Source organism: Lasioglossum baleicum, chromosome 1 (assembly GCF_051020765.1).
Source record: "Lasioglossum baleicum chromosome 1, iyLasBale1, whole genome shotgun sequence".
Lineage (NCBI taxonomy): Eukaryota > Metazoa > Arthropoda > Insecta > Hymenoptera > Halictidae > Lasioglossum > Lasioglossum baleicum.
In genome coordinates, this window is record NC_134929.1 from 1,395,211 (window position 1) to 1,420,333 (window position 25,123).

The 25,123-nt window shown below is 41.4% G+C and overlaps 2 protein-coding genes across 2 annotated transcripts; both read left to right on the plus strand.

The window, feature by feature from the left end:
• Positions 1-4,819: 4,819 nt before the first annotated feature.
• Positions 4,820-9,565, plus strand: LOC143208799 (uncharacterized). Its single transcript, XM_076423626.1, has 2 exons — positions 4,820-6,891; positions 6,964-9,565. Exon 2 carries the CDS (start codon positions 7,361-7,363, stop codon positions 9,563-9,565), a length of 2,205 nt encoding a protein of 734 aa, XP_076279741.1. The 5' UTR covers positions 4,820-6,891; positions 6,964-7,360.
• Positions 9,566-16,544: 6,979 nt separating this feature from the next.
• Positions 16,545-17,801, plus strand: LOC143221852 (uncharacterized). Its single transcript, XM_076447449.1, has one exon. It carries the CDS (start codon positions 16,545-16,547, stop codon positions 17,799-17,801), a length of 1,257 nt encoding a protein of 418 aa, XP_076303564.1.
• Positions 17,802-25,123: the final 7,322 nt, after the last annotated feature.

Consider the following 25,123-nt stretch of genomic DNA (forward strand, 5'->3'; position numbering starts at 1 on the left):
GGCAGTCAGATTCGTCTCTCCATTTAACTGGCACCTGTGCTACCAAGGAACCGTCTACTCCGACATCGACGGCCAAGAAGTCTGCCAGCGTTGCAGCCCGCTCGTACGAGGAACCGGAGAGGCATTCCACATCCACTCCATCCAATAGATAAGATGGACGAAAAACACCTGTGCAAACTGTAAAGGGCCACTGTTCCACACGCAACCCCCGCTGGACTGCAGCGAATGTGGGGCAAGGCTAATAGTCATGGCCAAAACAATATTCAGGGACAGCCCACACCTTGAGGAACTCCGGCAATATCTGCTCCCACCGAGAGCCAACAATCCGGCGCCCTAATGCCGCTTCATTATCTGTTCTACGGCACGGTCCCCTCTTAAAGATCTTCTTAGAGGACCGTGTCGCTGTTTCCGTCTGCCATCGCCACCCAGCTATCATAAACACTCATTTGAACTGTGCTCGATAAATAATTTTTTTCACATTAGCGACAATAAATAAAAGCGTGGAGCGCTAAACTGACACGGTCCCCACTTAAAGATCTTCTGCGACACGGTCCCCTCTTAAAGATCTTCTACGACACGGTCCCCTCTTAAAGATCTTCGAGGACTGTGTCGCTGTTTCCGTCTGCCATCGCCACCCAGCTATCGTAACCACTCATTTGAACGGAGTTCATCACGTTTGTCATCGTATCCACACTACAAAACGGTGCTTCGAACCGAAGGTTTTCAATCACCCATGCTGTTCAAAGACATTGGGAAAGGGCATAGCCGGATAAGGTAGTCAAAAATGCCCTTGAGCCGAATTTTATCGACGATGTGCCATTCGATAGAGCACCAAGAAAAAACATACTGTGCAAGATTTCAACACTGTATCTCGATCGGGAGGGTAGTTATGGGGTAAAAACGAAAAATCAGTTTTTGGCCTATTTTCCCTAGTTAATGACGTTTAAAAATTCTGAAAAAAATCTGACACATGTCAAAAACCCAAATACATACTTTGCAATTGGTTTCAGATTTTTAAAATGGAAATCCTGCTTGTAAAAAATCAAAAACCTCAAAAAAATCGGAAAAATGCAGATTTCACATGGAAGTTTTAGAGTGACAACATTTATATTTTTACAGTAGCAGTATATTGTTATAAGTATTGTTCTTGAATTTTTTCAGATTTTTTGGTTTGGTGTGCCGTTGTTAAAAAAAATAAAAACCGATTTTTTCGACGTTTTTTCCGCGAAGAACTAAGCTAACCTTAAAATTATTACGTTTTATTTATTCTGTAAGTCTATCAGGCACTGATAAACCTTGAACATTAAAAAAAAAAATTAAACAATGAAATCGGCTTGATTAGTATTTTTACTATGTCAGCGTATTACATCTGAAAGTATTAACCACATTTTCAACAGCTCGGTTGGCTCAGCGCGTTAGGCGTTCGACTGTTGATCTGCTTATACTAGGTTCGCTCCCGGCATACGTATACATTTTTTTTTTACTTGATTAATTCTTTTTTTTTATGTCTAACTATATAATAATCAATGGTATGTTTGTAGATTTCTTTTAGAAGCAATATCTAAATATTAAAAAAATATTTTAAGGGAAAATTCGCAAAAAAAATTTTGGAGCAATTATTAACATCATCAATTTTTAGTTACACATCTTAATTCTGGTAGTATTAAATATTTTCTGCAGTAAATATGTACGTGTCTTCGAGTTTTTCGAAGCACTCGTTTTTGGTATCTCGTCTTTCATGCAGAACAGCAGTTATTGTGTATGAACCACCGTCGTGTAAAAAGCGAACGGACAAAGTCTCCGTGTTTTATTATCTTGTTCCTTTAGCCCGTCCGTTTACCTTCACCTTTACCTTTACCTGTACGTTTATGTTCACCTTTTCTTTTCTCCACTCGCTTTTTGACTTTATTGATCATCACTACCAGGTAGCGGATTACTAGGGTTGTCGTTACCTGTTAATCGTTTATCGGTCGCGGGTGTAGTTGAGGGCAATGGTACGGTCTTAAAACTGTACTTTCCCCCTCCAGACCCGTGTAGGGGAAAAGAATACCCCGAAATGTGAAAATTGTTACTCCAAGCAATTCTGGTCAGTCTTGGACCGAGCTCCAAACGGTGAAGATCGTAGTCAGTGAATTATTTCAGAGTTCTTTAGTTGTTTTCTGAGTGTTATCAGCATGGAAAGTGAAAGGATAGAAGTCGTTGATACCAAAACCTCGCATGTTAGGTGTATTAAATGTAACATTCTAGTTCGGAAATTGCGCGGTACAAAAAAACAGATAAATACAGTTATAGAATCAATAAGGTGGTCTAGAATTTTACATAAAGAGGTGATTGTTGGTGATATTCTCTGCAATAGGTGCCGCCTTTTTACATATAGAAAGAATACACCTCATGAATTTCAAGAAACCACTGTTGAGACTTCCTCGAGTATATTCCCCATAGCTGGAACTTCATCCACCGCGGTATCTCTTTCGTCTATAGCTTCGGTTGAAATATCTCCCATCGGCCCATCTCTAACGGTAACACCTACGGCTGGTACTTCATCTACCGAAACTCCTCATAGGACAACACCCATTTTAGAATTGTGCTCTAATGAATCGTCATTTGTTACTCCTTTATTGTCAGTGGAAAGATCTTCAGGCGGAGCATCATTAAGTGAAGCGTCTGCCATTGACATAACAGCATCACCTGATATGTCATCGTCAAGCTTAGGAAATATATCTTCAATCCGAAATTCTTCATCTTATGATCCATCGTCTTTGTCGGTTGAGGATTCATCATTTGCATTGAATTTGAGTATTCCCGTAGATCCAAATCTTTCATATATTGAATTGCCATTTTCAAGAGTTGTTTCAACTCACGGGTATTGTTTCATATGTAGATCAACAACTGATATTCATATTGTCCCCCCTGAAGCGAGAAAACAGGCGTTTGTCATGCGAAGGATATATGTTCCGAAAGGAAATCGGTGCTGCCGCGATCACTTAATATTAGGTAACCTTTTTTACGAAGATGTTATCGAGAGTTTACGTATTTATTCAAATACTAGTATAATTGATTCCGAGGAAGTTAAAAATTATTTCGAATATCTTGCGATTAATAACGATTCTAGCATTAAAGATAAAGTGGGTGATTTTACATTGTCGGAAGAACGCCTTAAAGTATTTACGGGATTAACTTGGGAAAATCTAATAGAACTTCGACAAATGATGACGTCCATGCGAAGTTCACAGCAACGAGATGTTACTCAAGCTATTGTTGTGTTTTTATTCAAATTACGTACGGGGAATTCTAATAGTTTAAGAGCTGCAGTTCTCGGATTAGAGCGAGAGCAGCAAGTATCTGATTTTTGTAATTCTGTTCTAAACTCTTTCGAAAAAGATATTTTACCTTATCATTTCGGTGTTAAAGCTTTTTCTCGCGAGCACTTAATTGAAAACGAGACATCTCTCATCGCGAAACAGTTATATAATATTCAAGGTCAGTTAGCACTGATCTTCGACGGTACATATATCCGGCATGAGAAAAGCTCAAACAACGCGTATCAGAGAAAGTCATACTCGGGTCAGAAAAAGGTGCCACTGTGCAAACCTTTTACAGTGTGCACAACAACTGGTTATATTGTCGACGTGTTAGGACCTTTTTACGCAAACCAGAATGATGCGGAAATAATGCGGATCGTTCTTCAAGATCCAAATGGTTTGCAATCTCTCATGAGACCGAAAGATATATGTATTGTAGATAGAGGTTTTCGAGATGTCCAATCTTACCTGCAAGAACTCGGTTTCGAAGTTCTCATGCCAGCATTAAAGGGCAACCGTAGTCAACTGACTACGGAAGAATCTAATGCTTCCCGCAAAGTAACTAAAGTTCGTTGGGTAATTGAGGCAGTTCACGGCATTATAGGACAGAAAAATCAGCTTCTTAGCCACAAGTTAGATAACAAGCTTCTCCCCAAAGTTAGGTCATATGTAAGAATTGCCTGCTTTTTGCATAACAAGTTTGGTAAACGTTTAAATTCCGACGTAGCCTTATCCGCGGAAATAATTGATAGAATGTCAACTCAAGCACACGTGCAGAATACGCTAGCAGCAGAAGTCGAAACAGGTCATTGGAACAGACGTACACGTCCTTTTAAATCTATAGTATCTTCCGAATTACGCGATTTTCCACGGTTGACGGAAAACGATTTGAAAATTCTATTTACAGGAACATATCAGTTATCTCAGGCAATTTCATATTTAGCAGAAATAATGGATGCAGATGATAATATTAATATACGTTCTCTCATAGAAGACAATAGCATAGTTAAATTCCAAGTACAATCTCGCCATATCAATAGTAGAACCTATCGATGTTACATTCAATATGCACCTAACACAAGCGGATGTTCAGGGATTAAACGATATTGTTGTGACTGTGCGAATGGCAATCGTATAATACCTCTCAAAAATTATAAGACCTGCTGAAATATTGAGCAAGATATTCAATCAAGAAGAAGTGACACCGGTCATTAATGAGGACAGTGACGAAGACTAAGGACATCACATGATGAGATATTTATTTCCATCGGTCAACAATTTTGACGATAAGTATTTTTAAAATTAATGATTCATATGTATGTATTTATCGTCAGAAAAGACAAATAATTCTATATTCTATTACAGGGCACGCGCAAAAAAGGGAGAACAAATAGTTCTGACGTCAACAATACTGACGATAAGTATTTTTAAAATTAATGATTCATATGTATGTATTTATCGTCAGAAAAGACAAATAATTCTATATTCTATTACAGGGCACGCGCAAAAAAGGGAGAACAAATAGTTCTGACGTCAACAATACTGACGATAAGTATTTTTAAAATTAATGATTCATATGTATGTATTTATCGTCAGAAAAGACAAATAATTCTATATTCTATTACAGGGCATGCGCAAAAAAGGGAGAACAAATAGTTCTGACGTCAACAATACTGACGATAAGTATTTTTAAAATTAATGATTCATATGTATGTATTTATCGTCAGAAAAGACAAATAATTCTATATTCTATTACAGGGCACGCGCAAAAAAGGGAGAACAAATAGTTCTGACGTCAACAATACTGACGATAAGTATTTTTAAAATTAATGATTCATATGTATGTATTTATCGTCAGAAAAGACAAATAATTCTATATTCTATTACAGGGCACGCGCAAAAAAGGGAGAACAAATAGTTCTGACGTCAACAATACTGACGATAAGTATTTTTAAAATTAATGATTCATATGTATGTATTTATCGTCAGAAAAGACAAATAATTCTATATTCTATTACAGGGCACGCAAAAAAGGAAGAACATATAACAAAAAGAAGGACAAGCATATAACAAGTGGTATTCTTTTCCCCTACACGGGTCTGGAGGGGGAAAGTACAGTTTTAAGACCGTACCATTGCCCTCAACTACACCCGCGACCGATAAACGATTAACAGGTAACGACAACCCTAGTAATCCGCTACCTGGTAGTGATGATCAATAAAGTCAAAAAGCGAGTGGAGAAAAGAAAAGGTGAACATAAACGTACAGGTAAAGGTAAAGGTGAAGGTAAACGGACGGGCTAAAGGAACAAGATAATAAAACACGGAGACTTTGTCCGTTCGCTTTTTACACGACGGTGGTTCATACACAATAACTGCTGTTCTGCATGAAAGACGAGATACCAAAAACGAGTGCTTCGAAAAACTCGAAGACACGTACATATTTACTGCAGAAAATATTTAATACTACCAGAATTAAGATGTGTAACTAAAAATTGATGATGTTAATAATTGCTCCAAAATTTTTTTTGCGAATTTTCCCTTAAAATATTTTTTTAATATTTAGATATTGCTTCTAAAAGAAATCTACAAACATACCATTGATTATTATATAGTTAGACATAAAAAAAAAGAATTAATCAAGTAAAAAAAAAAATGTATACGTATGCCGGGAGCGAACCTAGTATAAGCAGATCAACAGTCGAACGCCTAACGCGCTGAGCCAACCGAGCTGTTGGAAATGTGGTTAATACTTTCAGATGTAATACGCTGACATAGTAAAAATACTAATCAAGCCGATTTCATTGATTAATTTTTTTTTTTAATGCTCAAGGTTTATCAGTGCCTGATAGACTTACAGAATAAATAAAACGTAATAATTTTAAGGTTAGCTTAGTTCTTCGCGGAAGAAACGTCGAAAAAATCGGTTTTTATTTTTTTTAACAACGGCGCACCAAACCAAAATATCTGAAAAAATTCATGAACAATACTTATAACAATATACTGCTACTGTAAAAATATAAATGTTGTCACTCTAAAACTTCCATGTGAAATCTGCATTTTTTCGATTTTTTTGAGGTATTTATTTTTTACAAGCAGGATTTCCATTTTAAAAATCTGAAACCAATTGCAAAGTATGTATTTGGGTTTTTGACACGTGTCAGATTTTTTTCAGAATTTTTAAACGTCATTAACTAGGGTAAATAGGCCAAAAACTGATTTTTCGTTTTTACCCCATAACTACCCTCCCGATCGAGATACAGGGTTGAAATTTTGCACAGTATGTTTTTTCTTGGTGCTCTATCGAATGGCACATCGTCGATAAAATTCGGCTCAAGGGAATTTTTGACTACCTTATCCGGCTATGCCCTTGAACGAGAAAACGACGTTTCCGTGAACGTGTTCGAATGGGTGCGGAAGAAATGTGTAACGCTTCATTTGACCGGGGAGAAACGGAGGAGGCATGTAAACTTGCTGTTTCTACAGAATGCTGCAAAGGCGCACAGCCATTTCGCATGTATACGAAATTTGTCACGATTGGTTTCGTCGCAGCTTAACAAGAAGAAAAATCTCAAGTATATTTGTGATCGGTAAGTTGCACGTTTTTGTGTTTTTTAAAAATTCTTTGAAGCAAAAACGACATAATTTTTTCCTTCCCACAGGTGTTTGCAATATTTTCCCACGCCGGAGAGATTAAACATGCATACGATTGACTGTGAACGGATGAACGATTGTGCTCTGGAGCTTCCAATATCGGAAGAAGATAAGGGGTTACAGTTTAAGAACTACACGAACAAAGAACAGGCGCCGTTCGTTATTTATGCTGACTTGGAGTGCCTGCTGCTGCCTGGGGAACATCAAGGGCAAGACCGTGCGGCACGCGTACAATATCAACAACACCACGCGTTTAGTATAGGATACTACATGCATTGTCGCTATGATGAATAGTTGTCCGAGTATCATGATTATCGCGATAAAGAGGGATGTGCCGCATGGTTCGTGAACAGGTTATACGAGCTAAGTTGTAAATTACAACCGATATTTGATAAAACGGTGACAATGAATCCACTAACTGAAGCGGAAAAGTTAAATTTTCATACGGCCACACATTGTCATGTATGCGAGAAACCGTTCGACACTTCTGACGCGACGAAAGTACATGATCATTGTCATTTCACAGGCGCGTATCGTGGTCCGGCTCATAATGGATGCAATTTGAACTATCAATCTTCATACACGATACCGGTGGTTTTTCATAATTTATCAGGTTACGACGCGCATTTCATAATCAAAGAATTAGCAAACGCGTTCGAGGGGCGGGTGGACGTGTTGCCATTGACGAAAGAAAAGTATATCTCTTTCACGAAAAACGTTTCCATCGAGAGACAGCCGGGTAAAGAGCGAAAGTACGCAAAGTTGTTGAAATTTCGCTTCATCGACTCATTCAAGTTCTTGAACTCGAGTCTGGACAAGCTGTCGTCATACTTGGACAAAAGCAAATTACACATCGTACGAGGTGAATTTGCATATCTTTCCGACGACGATTTCAACCTGTTGACCAGAAAAGGCGTGTTCCCATACGACTATCTGACATCGTATGATAAATTAAACGATACATGTTTGCCGTCGCGCGAAGAATTTTACAATCAGTTGAATGGCAGCGAGATATCCGACGCCGATTACCTTCGCGCGAATACGGTTTGGTCGCGTTTCGCTATACGAACGCTTGGACAGTACAGCGATTTATATTTAAAATTAGATGTGCTGTTGTTGGCGGATGTTTTTGAAAATTTTCGCGATGACTGTCTCGAGAATTACAAGCTCGATCCGGCACATTATTACACGCTCCCCGGTTTCGCATGGGACGTGATGATGAAAATGACAAAGATTGAATTGGAGTTGTTCACCGACGTCGACATGCTTTTGTTTGTGGAGCGAGGAATACGTGGCGGATTGAGTCAGTGTTCGCATAGATATGCATGCGCAAACAACAAATATTCATCTAGCCACGACTCGAGCAAACCATCCACCTACTTAATGTATTTCGACGTGAATAATTTGTACGGTTGGGCTATGTCGCAACCTCTACCGTACAGAGACTTTCGATGGGTGGAGGAGGACATAGATAATTTCGATGTCGAATCCATTCCAATCGATAGTCCCGTAGGATACATTTTGGAGGTGGATTTAGAGTATCCACGCGAAATTCACGATGCTCACGCGGATCTTCCGTTTTGTCCAAGTCACGGCACGGCGACCGACTCGAGTCAAAGAAAGTTGATGGCAACACTTCACGATAAGGAACGATACGTTGTACATTATCGATACCTCCAACAAAGTCTAAAGCACAATCTGAAATTGAAGAAAATTCATCGAATTCTAGAGTTTCGACAGTCGCGATGGTTGCATGGCTACATCGATTTGAACACAAAATTACGCGCCAACGCGACCAACGATTTTTCCAAGAATTTGTTCAAATTAATGAACAATGCTGTGTTTGGGAAAACGATGGAGAACGTTCGAAATCATGCAATCGTGAAATTACTTTCTCGATGGAATGGTAGACACGGCGTCGAACGATTAATAGCTAGACCAAATTTTCACAGCTATACAGTGTTTTCCGAAGACTTCGTCGCGATTCAGATGAAAAAGCTGCTCGTTAAATTTTACAAACCAATCTACGTAGGCATGGCTGTATTGGATATATCGAAATTTCATTTGTACAGCTTCCATTATGAGTACATGTACCCAAAACTCCAGAAAAATTGTAAGATTTTGTACACGGACACGGACAGCTTGATATACGAGATCGCTTGCGATGACGCGTACGATGCGCTGCTGAAACGTGATATCCATCGATACGATACAAGCAATTATGACCCGAACAACGTTTACGGTGTTCCGATTGCGAATAATAAACAACTAGGATTGATGAAGGATGAGAATGGCGGTAAAATTATGAACGAGTTTGTAGGACTTCGTTCAAAAATGTATGCGATTCGCGTGCATGGTGATGACGAAACTAAAAAAATCAAAGGCATCAGAACAAACGTTACCGCTCGGAATATCAGTTTCAAAGACTATATCGATTATCTTCACAATAATACAGAAAAGAGGGTTAATAGTAATCGTATAGTGTCCGTACAACATCAGGTGTATTCGATGTCGGAAGTAAAATTAGCATTGAGTTCGAACGACGATAAGCGATATATTTGTAATAATTTGATCGATACGCTTCCTTGGGGGCATTATAGCATCAATTAAGAAAAACCGAGTCACCATTTTTTATCCTCGTAAAAGAAATGGAAGTGGTAGGGAGAACGAAGTGGTAGGGAGATTATTGTAAATCTTTGTAGACTAGTCGGGGAGGGGATGCGGCCATTTTGTTGATCTTATCTGTAAAAGGAGTGGTGGGGAGACAGCATATAAAAATATCGTATCCCGAGCGTCATGCTTCAGATCAAGACAACCGTCACTAAAACGTAGACAGCACGATTCAGCACAACCGTCGTCCACTCACTGAATGTGATCGTTCAAACATCGAGGAGTCGCACAAAAAGAAGAGGCTAAATAATATGTAAGTAGAAAAGATGAAAAATTGTAAAAAAAGAAATTTAGAAAAATGTCTAATTTTGAAATCTGTTGCAGGGGTTTTCACAATAGCAGCCCCATTGCATCGATGATACAGCCATCATCGTCGTCACCGTCGAGTTGTTTGCACGGCGCGCGAGTCTTGAGTCGAAGATATTCGATAGCTGGAAATTATTTTAAATATCTTGAAATTGGTGTGCACGTTGGTGATGATATTTGCGTGGAACTGGCTATAGGAGATAATCGCAGTAACGAGATCACGTTTTCCCTGGATGCATGGACAGAGTTGTTGCGCACGAAGGAGTATATTTCCAATTTACAATCTATGCAGAAACAGTGTCGAAAAATGAGCGATGATTTAACATTACAAATAGTTAATCACAATGGTATGAATCTGGTGAAATTATCGAATCAGTTCGTGGCTCTGTACATCACGGAAAAAACTATGCATAACTTGTACAATCTCGAATTCTGCGTGTACAACATGTATTCATGGTTGATCGACAATGTTCCTACGGTGACTGCTAAATTTATGAATTTTGCCGCTGCGGTGAAGGATAGCAACGCGAAGAATATCATGAAAGCGATCGTCGAGAGCGAATCTTTCGATCAAAGTTCACTGATCGATTGTGAACTGGCGGCTTCGTGCGCTGACATCATCGCGGCGCAAAACAGATAGGTTAAAAAATTACTGTTGTGTGTGTGTGTGTGTGTTTTTGTAACGATACACATTATTTTAAAATAAAATTATTCGAGAATATCTCTTTTGTACTTTATTTTATTACAAATTACATTTTTTCACTATCATAAATCTTACATATAAAATACGAGTAGAAAATACAAAATTAAAGTATATTTGTTTTAGATATCCATGAATTATGTGACGCATCCATCCCCAACCATTTTACATATACGTTATTTCCTTTCCTACGTAATATTTTTTCAACTAAGTATATGTCAGGATATTTTGTCGCACGTATCTCGTGTTCGTAAAATCCTCCGGCAATCGGTTTGCCCCTTACGTCGGCCAAGAGGTATGTGACAGGATTCGTTCGTTTCACCGCGATAATCTTGAATATTTCGGTTGACCAGTTCGGCGTGTATCCTTTGTCAAATAGGGTTTTGAACTTGCTAATGCGCACGCGATCATTGAGCTTAAATTTGGCAGGACCAGCAATCTCCATCTTGTCGTACACGGTGGACAGAAGGCGGCTGGCATTTTTACGGTTCACGTCGACGGGTCGCATACGGATGGTACGATGTTTTCGATTATTGTAGTCCTCGGTCAACGTGGGAAGCGCATCGATCCAATGATATTTTCCGCTCAACGAGAAAAATTTCCACATGCTGTTCTTCAACGTGCGATTGAAACGTTCCACGACGGATGCTTTCATAGTGCTAAACGTAGAATAATGGTTGATGTTGCGACTCCTTAGATAGTCTTGAAACGTTGTATTGTAGAATTCTTTCCCCATGTCGGTCTGCAAGTTGTTCGGGACTCTACCGTCCTTCTTCAACGCTGATGCGAAAGCTTTGCACACGTCGCTCGCATTTTTACTCTTCAAAGGAACCGTCCATGCATATTTGCTAAATACATCGATTATCGTGAGAATATATCGATGCCCTCGATTCTCTCGCGCGTATTTTTGAACTTCAACGATATCGGCTTGCCAAAGATCATCGAATCCCCGCACAACCACACGTCTACGCGGGTAAAAACGTCTCGCCGGGGCATGCAGCTCTTCCACCACGTTTTTTTTACTCATCGTCGTCGTCGTCGTTCTTCTCGCTCTCCCTTTAACCGATTATTCACTTTTCAATCGTGTCTTTCCAGTCATTAAAGCGATGACTAACAGGTACAGGAACAGGTACAGGTACAGTATGACGATTGCACATCATATCCACGGATTTCCCTCAAGGACCGTCGACACGTTTCTTGTGTCAGACATTATCGTTTCTTTAGCGGTCTTCAGGACTTCGATCAGCTTTTCATCCCCTGTTTAGCTAATATTTCAGACTTATTTCATGTCGTCCTCTTTTCACCTTCTCCTTCAAGGTCTCGTTGATATCGGTTGATTTCATATTTTCGTTTGCATCGTATGGAACACCTTGCATCGTAGCCAATATTTCAGACTTTATCGTTTCTTGAGAGGTTTTCAGTTTTTTGACCAGTTTTTTCATGATCTCTGATTCGAGCTTCGCGTTAAGCGTGTCCACGTATACTTTGGTTGCAGCGTGATCGTTTGCCTTGGGATTCGCCACGCGCCCGATCCTCATACCTTTCGCATCATACAATTTAGCATCATCGTTCAAACATATAGCGTTATCGCACACGTAACTTTTAAAAACGCCGGGGTAGAAAATTGGAGAAACATTCGACTCGCGTTTGTTCGCTTCGCGAAACACCATGCCAAATTTGTTGATAGACATTGTTTCGAGTTAGTCTTCTTCTTCTTCTCCTTCTTCTTCTTCAGGTATCACCAACTCGTACCGCTCGCACAACCGTTTTACCTGTCCTGCGATCCACAGTATTCGTTGAAATATCTCATCCAGTTTTATCCTTAAACTTTGAAATCTCAAGTTCCAGCTTTCACCGTTGTCGTCGTCGTCTCCTCCCGAGGATATCGTTTGATTCGTTTCGCAACAATTAAGATGAATACGCATTTTTATGAACCGCAACAATTTTATCGATTGACATTTCATTCGTCACTGACTCGACGAACGCATGCACGCTTTAATTTATAACTATACCGGCTTCACGAAGTTCTTCGATTATCGACATTATTTCATTGTCATGGTTGGAATGACCGGCATTCTTCGAAGCGGTTAACAATTTCAGACGATCGACGAGTTCGTTCGGATCGTCCCAATGCACGTAATCGATTGGATGGTCGGTCACGCGCATAGAAGTTGGAAGTTCAATCCCTCTCCCACTTCGCGACGAAAACAATGGTCCTATAATTTTCTTATACTTGTAACCTTTGTTTCCCTTTAGCTGATTCCCGCGTCGATGTGCTTGCGTAAGATTGAGAATTCTTTTGTACACGTTCTTATCATCCTCGGTGTACAGCCGCTCGTCGGGTATTTTATTGAATATCAATTCGTAAAGACCGTGAGTCCCCTCGTACCTTACTCCGTTAACGATGATATCGTCGTTGCTGTTCACATCGAATGTGTAATTTCCCAGCATCAGTTTATCATCGTGCAAATATACCCCGTACACGTTGTCGGAATTTGTCGTTGGACCGGTAAAAAATTTTTTTAAATACTCGCGCGCCAACGGTCCTAAATTCTCGGATATATGTTGATTTTCCTCTTGATGAGTTTCAGGATTTTCAAAAATATCACGCATCGAAGATTCCAAAGATGCCGTGTTCGTCGGCTCCATCTCCTCGTCGTCGTCGTCGTCGTCATTGTCATTGTCATCGTCATTGTCATTGTCATCGTCATTAACCCTCATTTTTTTTATAGAGGACGAGGTCGGCGGTCCTCCAACATCTGAGAATCTTCTTTTCTTTTCGTGAGGGTGGAGGGGAGGGTGGTGGCGTTTCCTTGATATCTGAGAACACGTTGTCGTTCGGCTCGACAGTAGCCGTATTTTGAACTAGCTGTTTCAACGGTTCAACGATCGGTCGTAAATTCGTTTGCAAATTCTCCTCGGTCGCCATTTTCCCAACTTTCAACGCCAAATACTTTTTACGTATGGTATCGCTGGTCTTCGCTATTTCGTTTGCAATCGAAACTCGCAGCTTCTCCTTCTTTTCCTTTTGAGCCGGCATATTGATTGGAAGCGTAAGAGAGAGATTTACAGCCACGATACAACACCGACAACCCTTACCGAGCAACTGTGCTCATTACAGTACGACAAACTCGTTAAATCCACGTCTGTAACGACCGCGATTCGCGGGGCTATCTTTATCGATCACGAGAAATCCATACTTCCTTCGCCAACAATTCGCACATAACGCGCTAAACGTCTCGAACGACATATCGGTATTTACGTGATCCTGATGAATGTGACGCAAGTTCATGGTATCCTGTTTGAACAGAATCAACAGATTGGCATTGTCGCGAATTAAATGTTTAGGTATTCTCGCGTACGACTGACCCAGGTAGAAGCAATCGACGTGCGAATGTCTACCCATCGCGAAATACTCTCTCATGATATCCTGCTCGTCACACGCCACGTCGTCGAAGATGAATATCGAATCGGGTCGTGCTTCTGCGGGAGGGATTACGTCGGCATTGTCCGCGAACGCAAAGTAGCCTACATCCTCCCCCACGGATGAGAACAGTTTGCTCAAGTATTGATATTTTGACTGGCTCAGCGATTTTGAGTACACATAAACGTTTGCGAATCGTAGTCCGTTCTCGCTTTCCAGCAGGCTAATCATAACGTTCGTTTTACCGCACCCCGATGGGCCGCTTATGACGCATCGTACATTGCATGGTAACAACGATCCATGTTTACGCATCGTCTCATCACAATCGTCGAACGCGCGACACGTTGGAACACGAATATCCAAAGATTGTCTTACAAAACGCATGATCTGATTGACACGATAAGGGAGGGGGAATAGTATTTATACGAGAGCTCGAACATCGTAGGTATCAGTCACTCCCCACCCCCTCCAAACGTGAGGAAGTTCTTTTCTTTTAAAAAAAAGAGAGAGCAGAAAAAATAGCTTATGCGCACGAATCGTTGTTTGCAACGACGTCTCGGTCCACATACGGGTAAGGGGTTTTTAAACAGAGCTATAAACGCATTACCGTTCGAATTGCATATACCCGGTTATCAATTCTGCGGTCCTGGCACGAAACTGACCGCGCGATTAGCTCGTGGGGATCGAGGAATCAATCCGTTGGATGCGGCCTGTCGCGAGCACGATATAGCGTATTCGCAGTACAAGGATCTTGAAAATCGTCACGCGGCCGATCACGTTTTGGCGAATCGAGCGCTGCATCGAGTAACGTCTGGAGACGCAACGTTGGGAGAAAAAGTGTCTGCAGCTACAGTGTTGGCAGCCATGAAAGTTAAAACGAAATTGGGCATGGGTTTGACAAAGAAAAAAGGTGAAAAGAAAAGAAAAACGACAAAACGAATTCTCCCGATCGCCAAACGCGGTGGTTTTCTGCCGTTGTTGTTGCCTGCTTTGTCAGCTATAGGAGCATTGACGGGTGGCGCCGCGGGAGTATTCAAAGCTATAAACAATGCAAAAGCTGCGAAGAAGCAATTGCAAGAAGCGGAGCGACACAATCGAGCCATGGAGGGTCGTGGGTTACGTCTCGCACCGTATAAGCATGGAAAAGGCTTGAAGGAGAGGAAGAAGAAAAAAAAACAACGAAGAAAGACAACACGACGACAGACGTTGAATTAATGGCCATCTGTAAAGGATTACCATACTTCCGCGGAGTTTTTATGCGTAACGATTTGCCGCTGCGTGCGTGGGTAAATGAGCGAGGTATAGTCAATCTAGATAATAGTTGTGGGCCGGGAACGCACTGGGTCGCCTATATAAAACACGGCTCGCGTGTCAAATATTTTGATAGTTTTGGAAATCTTCGACCACCGATCGAGTTGATTCGCTATTTCGGTGCGAACGCGACGATCTTATATAACCACGAACGTTTTCAAAATTATAACGAAAGCGTGTGTGGGCAATTGTGTGTGAAGTTTCTCCGAGAATAAATTCTCTGGAAAGAGTCTCTCTCTCTCTGCACGATGCATGCGAAAAAGTCATTTACGTTCACGTTGTCGGGAAGAAGCAGCGTGCTGTCGTCCAAGCACTTTCCGCCCATAGATCTGAGCAATGGCGAATACGAACTGGGATTGCTCGATTTGCAAACTTATTACACGATACCGAACATCAGCGCCAACATTGGAAACAATCGATTCTACTTCGGCGAAAAAGATGAAGAGATCGTCATACCCGACGGTTCATACGAATTGGAAGCGATAAACGCATACTTGAAACGTGAAATATGCGCACGATATCCCGCAAAAAATGTCGATGAGTTGTCCACCACCTCTGATATCGAATATCCGCTGGTCTTACGAGCGAACACCAACACCATGAAAAGTGAAATTATAAGGAAGTATCAAATAAACTTTGCAAAGCCTTGCAACGTGGGCTCTATTCTAGGATATTCCATGGATCGTGTTTTACCACCGAACGCGTGGCATACATCGAATGTGCCTGTGAATATCATCAGCGTGAATATCGTACGAGTAGAATGCAACATAACCACCGGATCGTACGACAACGGTAAACTCGTTCACACGATACATGAATTCACGCCTCAGGTACCGCCAGGGTATAAATTGTCGGAAACGCCGGCGCGAGTCATTTACCTTCCGATCGTTGCACGAGTAATTGACGATTTAACGATTCGCATAGTTGATCAATCCGGACGTTTGATTGATTTTCGAGGTGAAGAAATCACGGTGCGACTACATGCGCGACGAAGCAATGCTAATTCATAACAATACAACATTCCATACGTTGAACAACAGCGCCTGCAGCAACAACAGCAAGAAACTAACCGCTGAGAAAAACGTAAAGTCATCGATTCGCAAGAAATTAACCGTGGAAAACGCCAAGTATCTACGATCTTTGGGATTTATTGTAAAAAAGTGAGAGGGAAAAAAATCATGTTTGACAACATTTTGAACATCTCCGAAGCACCGATCTTCGACAATCGCATAACGAAGATTGAGCTGCACACGTACAATCCGTATGCTAACACAACGTTCGAGAACAGCGACGAGATAAGGATACCCATTCAGCAACAAGACCTGTACACGCTCCCGTGTAAAAGTTTCCTATACGTTGAGGGAAAACTTAGTTTACCGAGAAAACTCGAATTACCGACTGGATCAGGAGGAGAATCCAGCATCGATACGGCAACTCTTGAGAACAATGCCGTTGCGTTTATGTTTGAGGAAATACGCTACGAATTGAACGGTGTAGAAATCGATCGATCCAGAAATCCCGGTGCGACGACAACTCTGAAGAATTACGTGAGTCTGTCCAGAACGAGAAGCGGCGCATTGCCCAACGCTGGCTGGCTGTATGGTGATGGTGGACAGAAACAGGCTGCAACGGCCACGGCTGCGATACATTTCAACTTTTGTGTACCTATGAACATTTTATTAGGCTTCTGTGAAGATTACAAACGTGTTGTGATAAATGCTCGACACGAATTGATTTTGATTCGCTCGCGTACCGACGTGAACGCATTGTACAGTCCTTCCAACAACGCGAAACCTATTCTGGATCTGTACAAAATTCAATGGCGAATGCCACATGTTGCATTGGATGAAATACATAAGCTATCCATGTTACGTATTTTAGACAGCGACAGATCGATCGGCATGAGCTTTCGATCGTGGGATCTGTACGAATATCCTCTACTACAGACGACTACGAAGCATACATGGGCGATAAAAACAGCTCTGCAAATGGAAAAACCGCGATACGTGATATTCGCCTTGCAAACCGATCGAAAGAATAACTTAAAGAAAACAGCTACGCGATTCGACCATTGCGCATTGACAAATATTCGTCTTTACTTGAACTCGGAAACATATCCGTACGATGATTTAAATATCGATTTTGAGAAAGGTAAATACGCGTTGCTCTACGACATGTATGCAAAATTCCAAGAATCATACTATGGAAACGGTGAAGCGCTACTCAACACCATGGATTTCCTGCGATACGGTCCACTCGTCGTTCTCGATTGTTCTCGACAAAATGAAGCGCTAAAAAATGCTACGGTCGACGTGCGAATCGAATTCGAATGTCGAACCGATGTCCCCCCATCGACAACAGCCTACTGCTTAATGATACACGACCGCATTGTGGAGTACAATCCATTGACGAACATTGTTCGAAAAATTACTTAAACCGCTCTAAAAATATTTATCATTTCTCTACTTTAATTGTATTTTTATTCTATAGGAATTGTAAAGGAAGGAACTTGTAATAAAATAAAATACAAAAGAGATATTCTCGAATAACTTTATTTTTAAAATACCTTCTCGAAAAATTTTCACATACACATCCACACATACATACATACACACACACACAATTAAACTATTAATATTACCCCCTCTCCATTGACATGTTTACATTAGCGGCATTATAAATTGCTCGCTGCAGTCGCCGTATGAAGTAATAGCATAAAAAACGTCGACGATCACGGTCGCTATACGAAGTTACATCGCTGGTGTGTTTTTATCATCCGACCAGTCAACTTTGCGCATTCCCTCTCTTTTTCAACGGTAAGTACAATAAAAATTAATAAATTACGTAAAATCTAGTGAAAATACTTTCTTTATTTAGATGGATCGAATCACTCAAATCATTGACATGGACGGTTTCATTGTGGAAAAAAAATTTATATGCAAAGAATTAGCTATGATCGATGTTTGTCACGACGGCTCGTTCGAACTCTCCGAATTTCGCTTGGGGAAGAACTGATACCATTGCAGTCTGCGCGAAGTGCGAACATTTCGAGCATGGGTTAACAATTATAAAAACACGTAAAGTATCAGTTATAAAGACGCGACTTTAAATTTTTTCCACGTCACAACCACATACACCTCTTTTTACGTTTTTGATTTTTTTTTTCACACAGTGTTTCACAATGATTGCAAAATCGGAGATGGATCCCGCAGCCGTCGCAACAACCGATCACACAACACCACCCGATTATCGTCTCGAACGCGACAGACTCCAAAGTTTCCGCAACTGGCGTTACTCACACATCGTCCAACCGGAGAAACTCGCAGCCGCTGGATTTTTCAGTCTGGACTATGAAGATAGCGTCGAATGTTTCGAATGTCGCGTACGGCTGGCTCTGTGGGACGAGGACAATGATCCCATGAAGGAGCATCGCGCCTGGTCGAGATTCTGCAGATACGCCAGCGGATTGAACTGCGACAACGTGCCGAGCGGAGTCGATCCCGGCACAATCCCGTCAACCCCTCGTGGTGTGGATGTCTGTGGAATCGCGAAAGAATCGGCGCTCGAACGAAAATAAATTAAGAAATAAAAAACCTATATAATGAATGTATAAAAAATTTTTTATTTTTTTAAATAAATATATTATTTTAATAATTATATGTAGGATTTCCCTATTTTATATTATTTCGGTGGCGATCGAGTTAGCTAATCGATCTACGCGGGCGGGGAAGCAATAAAAGGATCGACTCTTACGATAACTGTTTAATAATATAATGAAGAAATAAAAAAGGTAGAACAAAGATTCAATGACAACTTTACAAGGCGACGACCGGCGAGAGACTGCCGTTCTCGCTTCTTCCACGCCTTTTTCAACCGTCTTCGCCTATCGTTTGTTTCGACAAACGGCAGGCGAATTCATCTGTTAAACTTTTTCGTGGAACGCGCGTTCCGCTTGCTTTCGGCGGGACGCGCGTTTCGCCTGTTTCTCGCGGGACGCGCGTTTCGCTTGTTTCTCGCGAGAATTTACACCTCCCACACTCGGCCATCCTGCAAATCTTCGGACCCCGAAGATGTACCCAGATACGGCTTCATATAATCGGCCGCGGTCGACGTTATTCTCGGCCCTTCAGTTTCGCCAATTCGCACGACTTCGTATCGATCATTCCGTTTAACTTTTACAACTTTGTACGGCCCTAAAAATTTCGGTTTAATTTTTAGTCCAGTTCCAAACTGCGTCCTTTGGATCGCTACTAAATCCCCTTCTTTATATTTAATCGCTTCTTTACATTTTCGGTTATGGCCGCGACGATTTTCCTCCTGAATCTTAACAATATTTTCGGTTGCCGCGCGCCTCAAACTATCACGGTTCGCATCGAACATCTCAACTGTTTCTTGTTCGATAAGTGAAAGAATTCTCACATCCTCTTTTTGTCGCATCTTGACACCAAAAAGTATCTCGAATGGAGTCATACCCACCGCGCGCTGAAAACTGCTATTTAAACATCGTTGCAACCGGTCGACGTGTTTGTACCAATGGTCGGGGTTATCTAGCGAGAGTTTTGTCAACACCGGAATAATGGTACGGTTAACGCGCTCAACTTGTCCATTCGCGCGTGGTACACCCGTTGTAGTCGTAAGATGTTCGATGGACTCCGACGCACAATACTCTTTGAAATCTTTCGCAGTAAACGCGGTTCCCTTATCAGAAATAATACGCTTCGGGTTTCCGAAAATTTTTTGTTGCGCGACCAACCTACTTAGTACTTCCGCTGTATTTGTCGTCTTCGTTGGGTAAATCCATACAAATTTAGCAAAAGCATCTACTACGACTAATATATACTTATAATTTTTACTCGTCGATACCATCGGGCCTTGGTGGTCGATATGATACGTGCACAACGGCGTATCTCCTTTGGGAATGGGGGAAAGCATCCCTTCCTTCTTACCTTTTTTCTTTTCGGCTAATATACACGGCACGCAACAGCTGATTACTCTTTCTACTCGCTCGCTTAAATTCGGAATATAAAATTCTTCCTTAATTCGCTCTACAACTTTCTTCACTCCAAAATGTCCATTCTCATGCACTCTTCGAATAGTATCTACAAACATACTCGCTGGTAGCACCACAACAGTTTTATCACCGTATCTCTTTAACAATAAATCATGTTCCATTAAATAGTCCTCGTACGCTTCCCTTTCCAATACCTGTTTTATGGCCCGAATGCGTTCATCTTCGTTTTGTGTTTTCCGAATAATTTCGCGCATCTTATCTTCCACGATAAACACCGGATACCTACTTAGCGCATCAACGTGTTTCAGACGTTCACCCGATCGGTGTTCGATTTTATAATGGAATTCTTCGAGAGTCAACGCCCATCTCGCAACTCGCGGACACAAATCTTTTTTATACAGAGTCTTTTGCACCGCTTGGCAATCAGTAATTATTGTGAAATCTAATCCTAATAGGTACACCCGAAACTTCTGCACTGCTCTTACTATCGCTAACAATTCTAATTCATACGAGCTGTACTTTCTTTCTGCATCTGTAGTTTTTTTGCTCATATAATGAACGGGATGGAACACCTTTCCGTCGCACGCTTTTTGCAGTAAAACTGCCCCGTATCCGTCTGAACTAGCATCGGTGTGTAATTCTGTCATAGCTGTGGGCTGAAAAATACGTAACACCGGCTTACAACATAACGCGGTTTTTAACGCGATAAACGCCCGTTTTTGCTCTACGTCGAACCGAAATTTGACACCGTCTTTTAGTAAATCTGATAATGGATACGCTATCTTTGCATAATTTTCTATAAACTTTCGGAAATATCCTGTAAGTCCGAGGAAACTCTGTACGTCTTTTTTCTTAGTTGGCTCCGGAAAAGCCTGTACCGCTTTAACTTTATTCGGTGACGGGCCGACATGACCGTTCGTAATAGTATGACCCAAAAATTCAACTTCTCGCTGGAGGAATCTACATTTTTTCCAATTTATCCGTAAACCATTTTTTTCTGCGACATTTAACGTGATTTTCAAATTTTCAAACGCGTGCTCATCGGTTGTGCCCGGCACAATCAGATCGTCCATATAGGTTATGACTGTTTTGTTTGTAACTAGTTCGCTGAAAATATTGTCGATAAATCGGAGGAAACTGGTAGGACTGTTACATAAGCCGAAAGGGGTTCTGATAAACTCGTATTGCCCGTCGGGCGTTACAAAGGACGTGTACTTTCTGCTTTCTTCGACGACGGGGACATGAAAAAATCCATTCTTTAAGTCAAGTACTGAAAAAACTCGCGCGCCCGATAAAGAATCGATGCAGTCCTCGATCAGAGGCATAGGAAATCTATCTTTAATAATTTTCTTATTTAATTCGCGATAGTCTATACATACGCGGTACGAGTTGTCTTTTTTCGGTACGATAACAACAGGACTAGCATATTCGCTACAACTTTTCCTAATTATTCCTTCTTGCAACCATTCGCGTATTTGTTGATTTAATATTTCCTTTTCCTTAAAAGCTAAACGCCTGGGACGCAGTCGGACTGGATTTTTGTCTACAACCGTAATTCGAGTTTCGATCGCTGTTGTTATATTTTTAACTGGCTCATACCTTTCTACAATATTCCGCAGCTGTTCTTTAAATTGTCCACTAATAATGTCCAATTCACTTTGTTCGATGCAGTTGACGCTCGCCAGGTCACCCATCAGGACAGCTTCCGACGCATCGGCGATTGATTCGGGCCTTTGCTTCACTTTTTCTATCACGACTTCACCTTGGTTTATCTGCACTTGCACATCTTTTAAGAAGTCTTGACCTAGTATTAATTCGGTTGACATAGCGTCATTCGGCACCGCGAACATTTCAACGTCGAAATCGTTATTGCCGACGCGCACTTGCGTTTTAAATTTACCGACGGGTATCGTCCGCGCATTTCCGAAGCCGGTAAAAACCCGCGATGTCGACTGTAACTTAGGACCACCGATTTTGGGACACGTGTCCTCTCGCATTAAATTCACCTCACTTCCCGTGTCTATAAGCGCGTAACACACAACATTGTTTATAGTAACAGCGCTCAGCCTGTTTTTTACACTTCTCACACAGCTGACATTGTCTCCACTATTTAGCGATTTTGCACGCGTTTGGCAGTCTTTTGAAAGATGTCCGAACTCATTACACGCAAAACATTTAGGTCCCTTTCCTTTATGAGTGCAATTTTTTACATCGTGTTCGGCTGACCCACAGGAGAAACAATGCATCTTCTTCTGGAATCTTGCCTCTTGAAACCGTGCTGGTCGTTGTTGCATCTTCTTGTTTTCTCCGTCGCGTTCCTTCCTTTCCCAGGGGCGTCTGCCGCTGTCGGCGTCCTTTTCTTTCTCTTTTCTTCGGTCGTATAGCTCTAGTCTTCTCCTTAATTCGTGAAGCGACATCGCTTCATACAGCATCGTTTTGCTGTGTTCTCGATCTTGGATGCCATTAATAATATGTTCGATTAATGCATCTTCTTCCACGGATCCTTGGCTTGCAATTTCTTGCATGGCCCCCACATACTGTCGTGCGTTCTCATTCGGCCGCCTTTTTCGTTTACGCAACTCTTCATGGATTAACGCGCCGTTCATTTCCGCCTTAAATTCTCGCAACAGCCTCTTTTTAAGAATCTGCCATGATACTATCCCTTTTTCATAGGTAACGAACTGTTTCGCTGATCCCTTCATCATTCTTTTCCCGTATAGCAACTTTTGTAAGTCGTTCCATTCAAGCAACGCACTTAGTTCTTCGAAATCGTTGACCCACTTTTTAATCGGCAATTTGTCGTCACCTGTGAAGTATGGAATACTATTGTCGACGTCTTTAATTGTGAATTTTATCACTTCGTTTCTCGAGGTTGTATTTCTCCTCGGTGTGCGATACTTTTTATCTTCTTCTATTGCACTTTCCATGTTTTCGTCGGAATCGTCGTCTGTTTCCTCGTCTTCGGATTCTTCTTCCTCCTCTTCTGTTCCAAGGCGTAGGTGATTTTTCAGTCTCACACGCATCTCGTTCTTGTTGCCTATATCTGCTAGTTGCAACTCTCTTAATTTTTCTCGCAACTCCTTAACCTTCATTGCGTCTATCGTCTCTTCTGATAATCCTTCGTTCGTCTTATCCTTAATCTTCGTTCCACTTCCGTTCAACGTATCCAAATTGTTCTCTGTACCTCCATTCATCTTGGTGATCTTCTGATTACAACGTAGTGTCGCTCGACGATTGTTAACACTTCTTTCGGCTAGTGGCCAACTTACACACTACCGTACAACTGAATAAATCGCGAATCGACACTTTCCACTTCTCTTTCAACTGCACCTCGTAACCGAATCGTCCCGATCACACTCGCTTTAATTGCCCACGCAACCACCGGACTGGACGAGCCCCCAAATGTAGGATTTCCCTATTTTATATTATTTCGGTGGCGATCGAGTTAGCTAATCGATCTACGCGGGCGGGGAAGCAATAAAAGGATCGACTCTTACGATAACTGTTTAATAATATAATGAAGAAATAAAAAAGGTAGAACAAAGATTCAATGACAACTTTACAAGGCGACGACCGGCGAGAGACTGCCGTTCTCGCTTCTTCCACGCCTTTTTCAACCGTCTTCGCCTATCGTTTGTTTCGACAAACGGCAGGCGAATTCATCTGTTAAACTTTTTCGTGGAACGCGCGTTCCGCTTGCTTTCGGCGGGACGCGCGTTTCGCCTGTTTCTCGCGGGACGCGCGTTTCGCTTGTTTCTCGCGAGAATTTACACCTCCCACATATATGTATTATTCTTCCTCTTCTGGCTGTAAAAAAGAAACAATGTTATTAAGTATTAATTTTTTAATTAATAAATATATAAAATTATTTTAACTTTACTCACCGGATTCTCGAACAGTACCCTGATTGTCGTTATCACATTCCAATTCTCCATCGGAATATTATATGCACGCATCGCATGCATCCATCCGCGCATAAACGCGGCCCTCTCTTCGTCGGAACCAAACATCTGTTGATAATATAAAAATTGTAATATAAAATAACACTATATCAATAATATAACATATTACTTATAATATTTCTTTGTACTTACCACCAACTCCATTGCATCAGTCAGGGATACATTCTCCTCCTCTACAACGATATGGGTTACTCTTTCCATCGTGACGAAATGTTATAATAAGAGCATCGACTGCACCCATTCTTTTATACATGTATCCCCACCCGGAAAAAGAAGTAGGGAAATCTCCACCCCCACGAAATTAAATAAGATGTTCATCGAAATCTCCGCTCGTGAGAAACCGACGGGTCCAGCCGCACGTGAGAAAAACCATTGGTCCTCGACAAATCCATGTTGAGAAAAATTTTTGGCTGGCTGTATGGTCCTCTTACATAAATCTTTCAGAGGGGACCGTTGTATATATTTACGAAATTAAACAAGACGCTCATCGAACTCCGTTCAAATGAGTGTTTACGATAGCTGGGTGGCGATGGCAGACGGAAACAGCGACACAGTCCTCGAAGATCTTTAAGAGGGGACCGTGTCGTAAAAGATCTTTAAGAGGGGACCGTGTCGCAGAAGATCTTTAAGTGGGGACCGTGTCAGTTTAGCGCTCCACGCTTTTATTTATTGTCGCTAATGTGAAAAAAATTATTTATCGAGCACAGTTCAAATGAGTGTTTATGATAGCTGGGTGGCGATGGCAGACGGAAACAGCGACACGGTCATCTAAGAAGATCTTTAA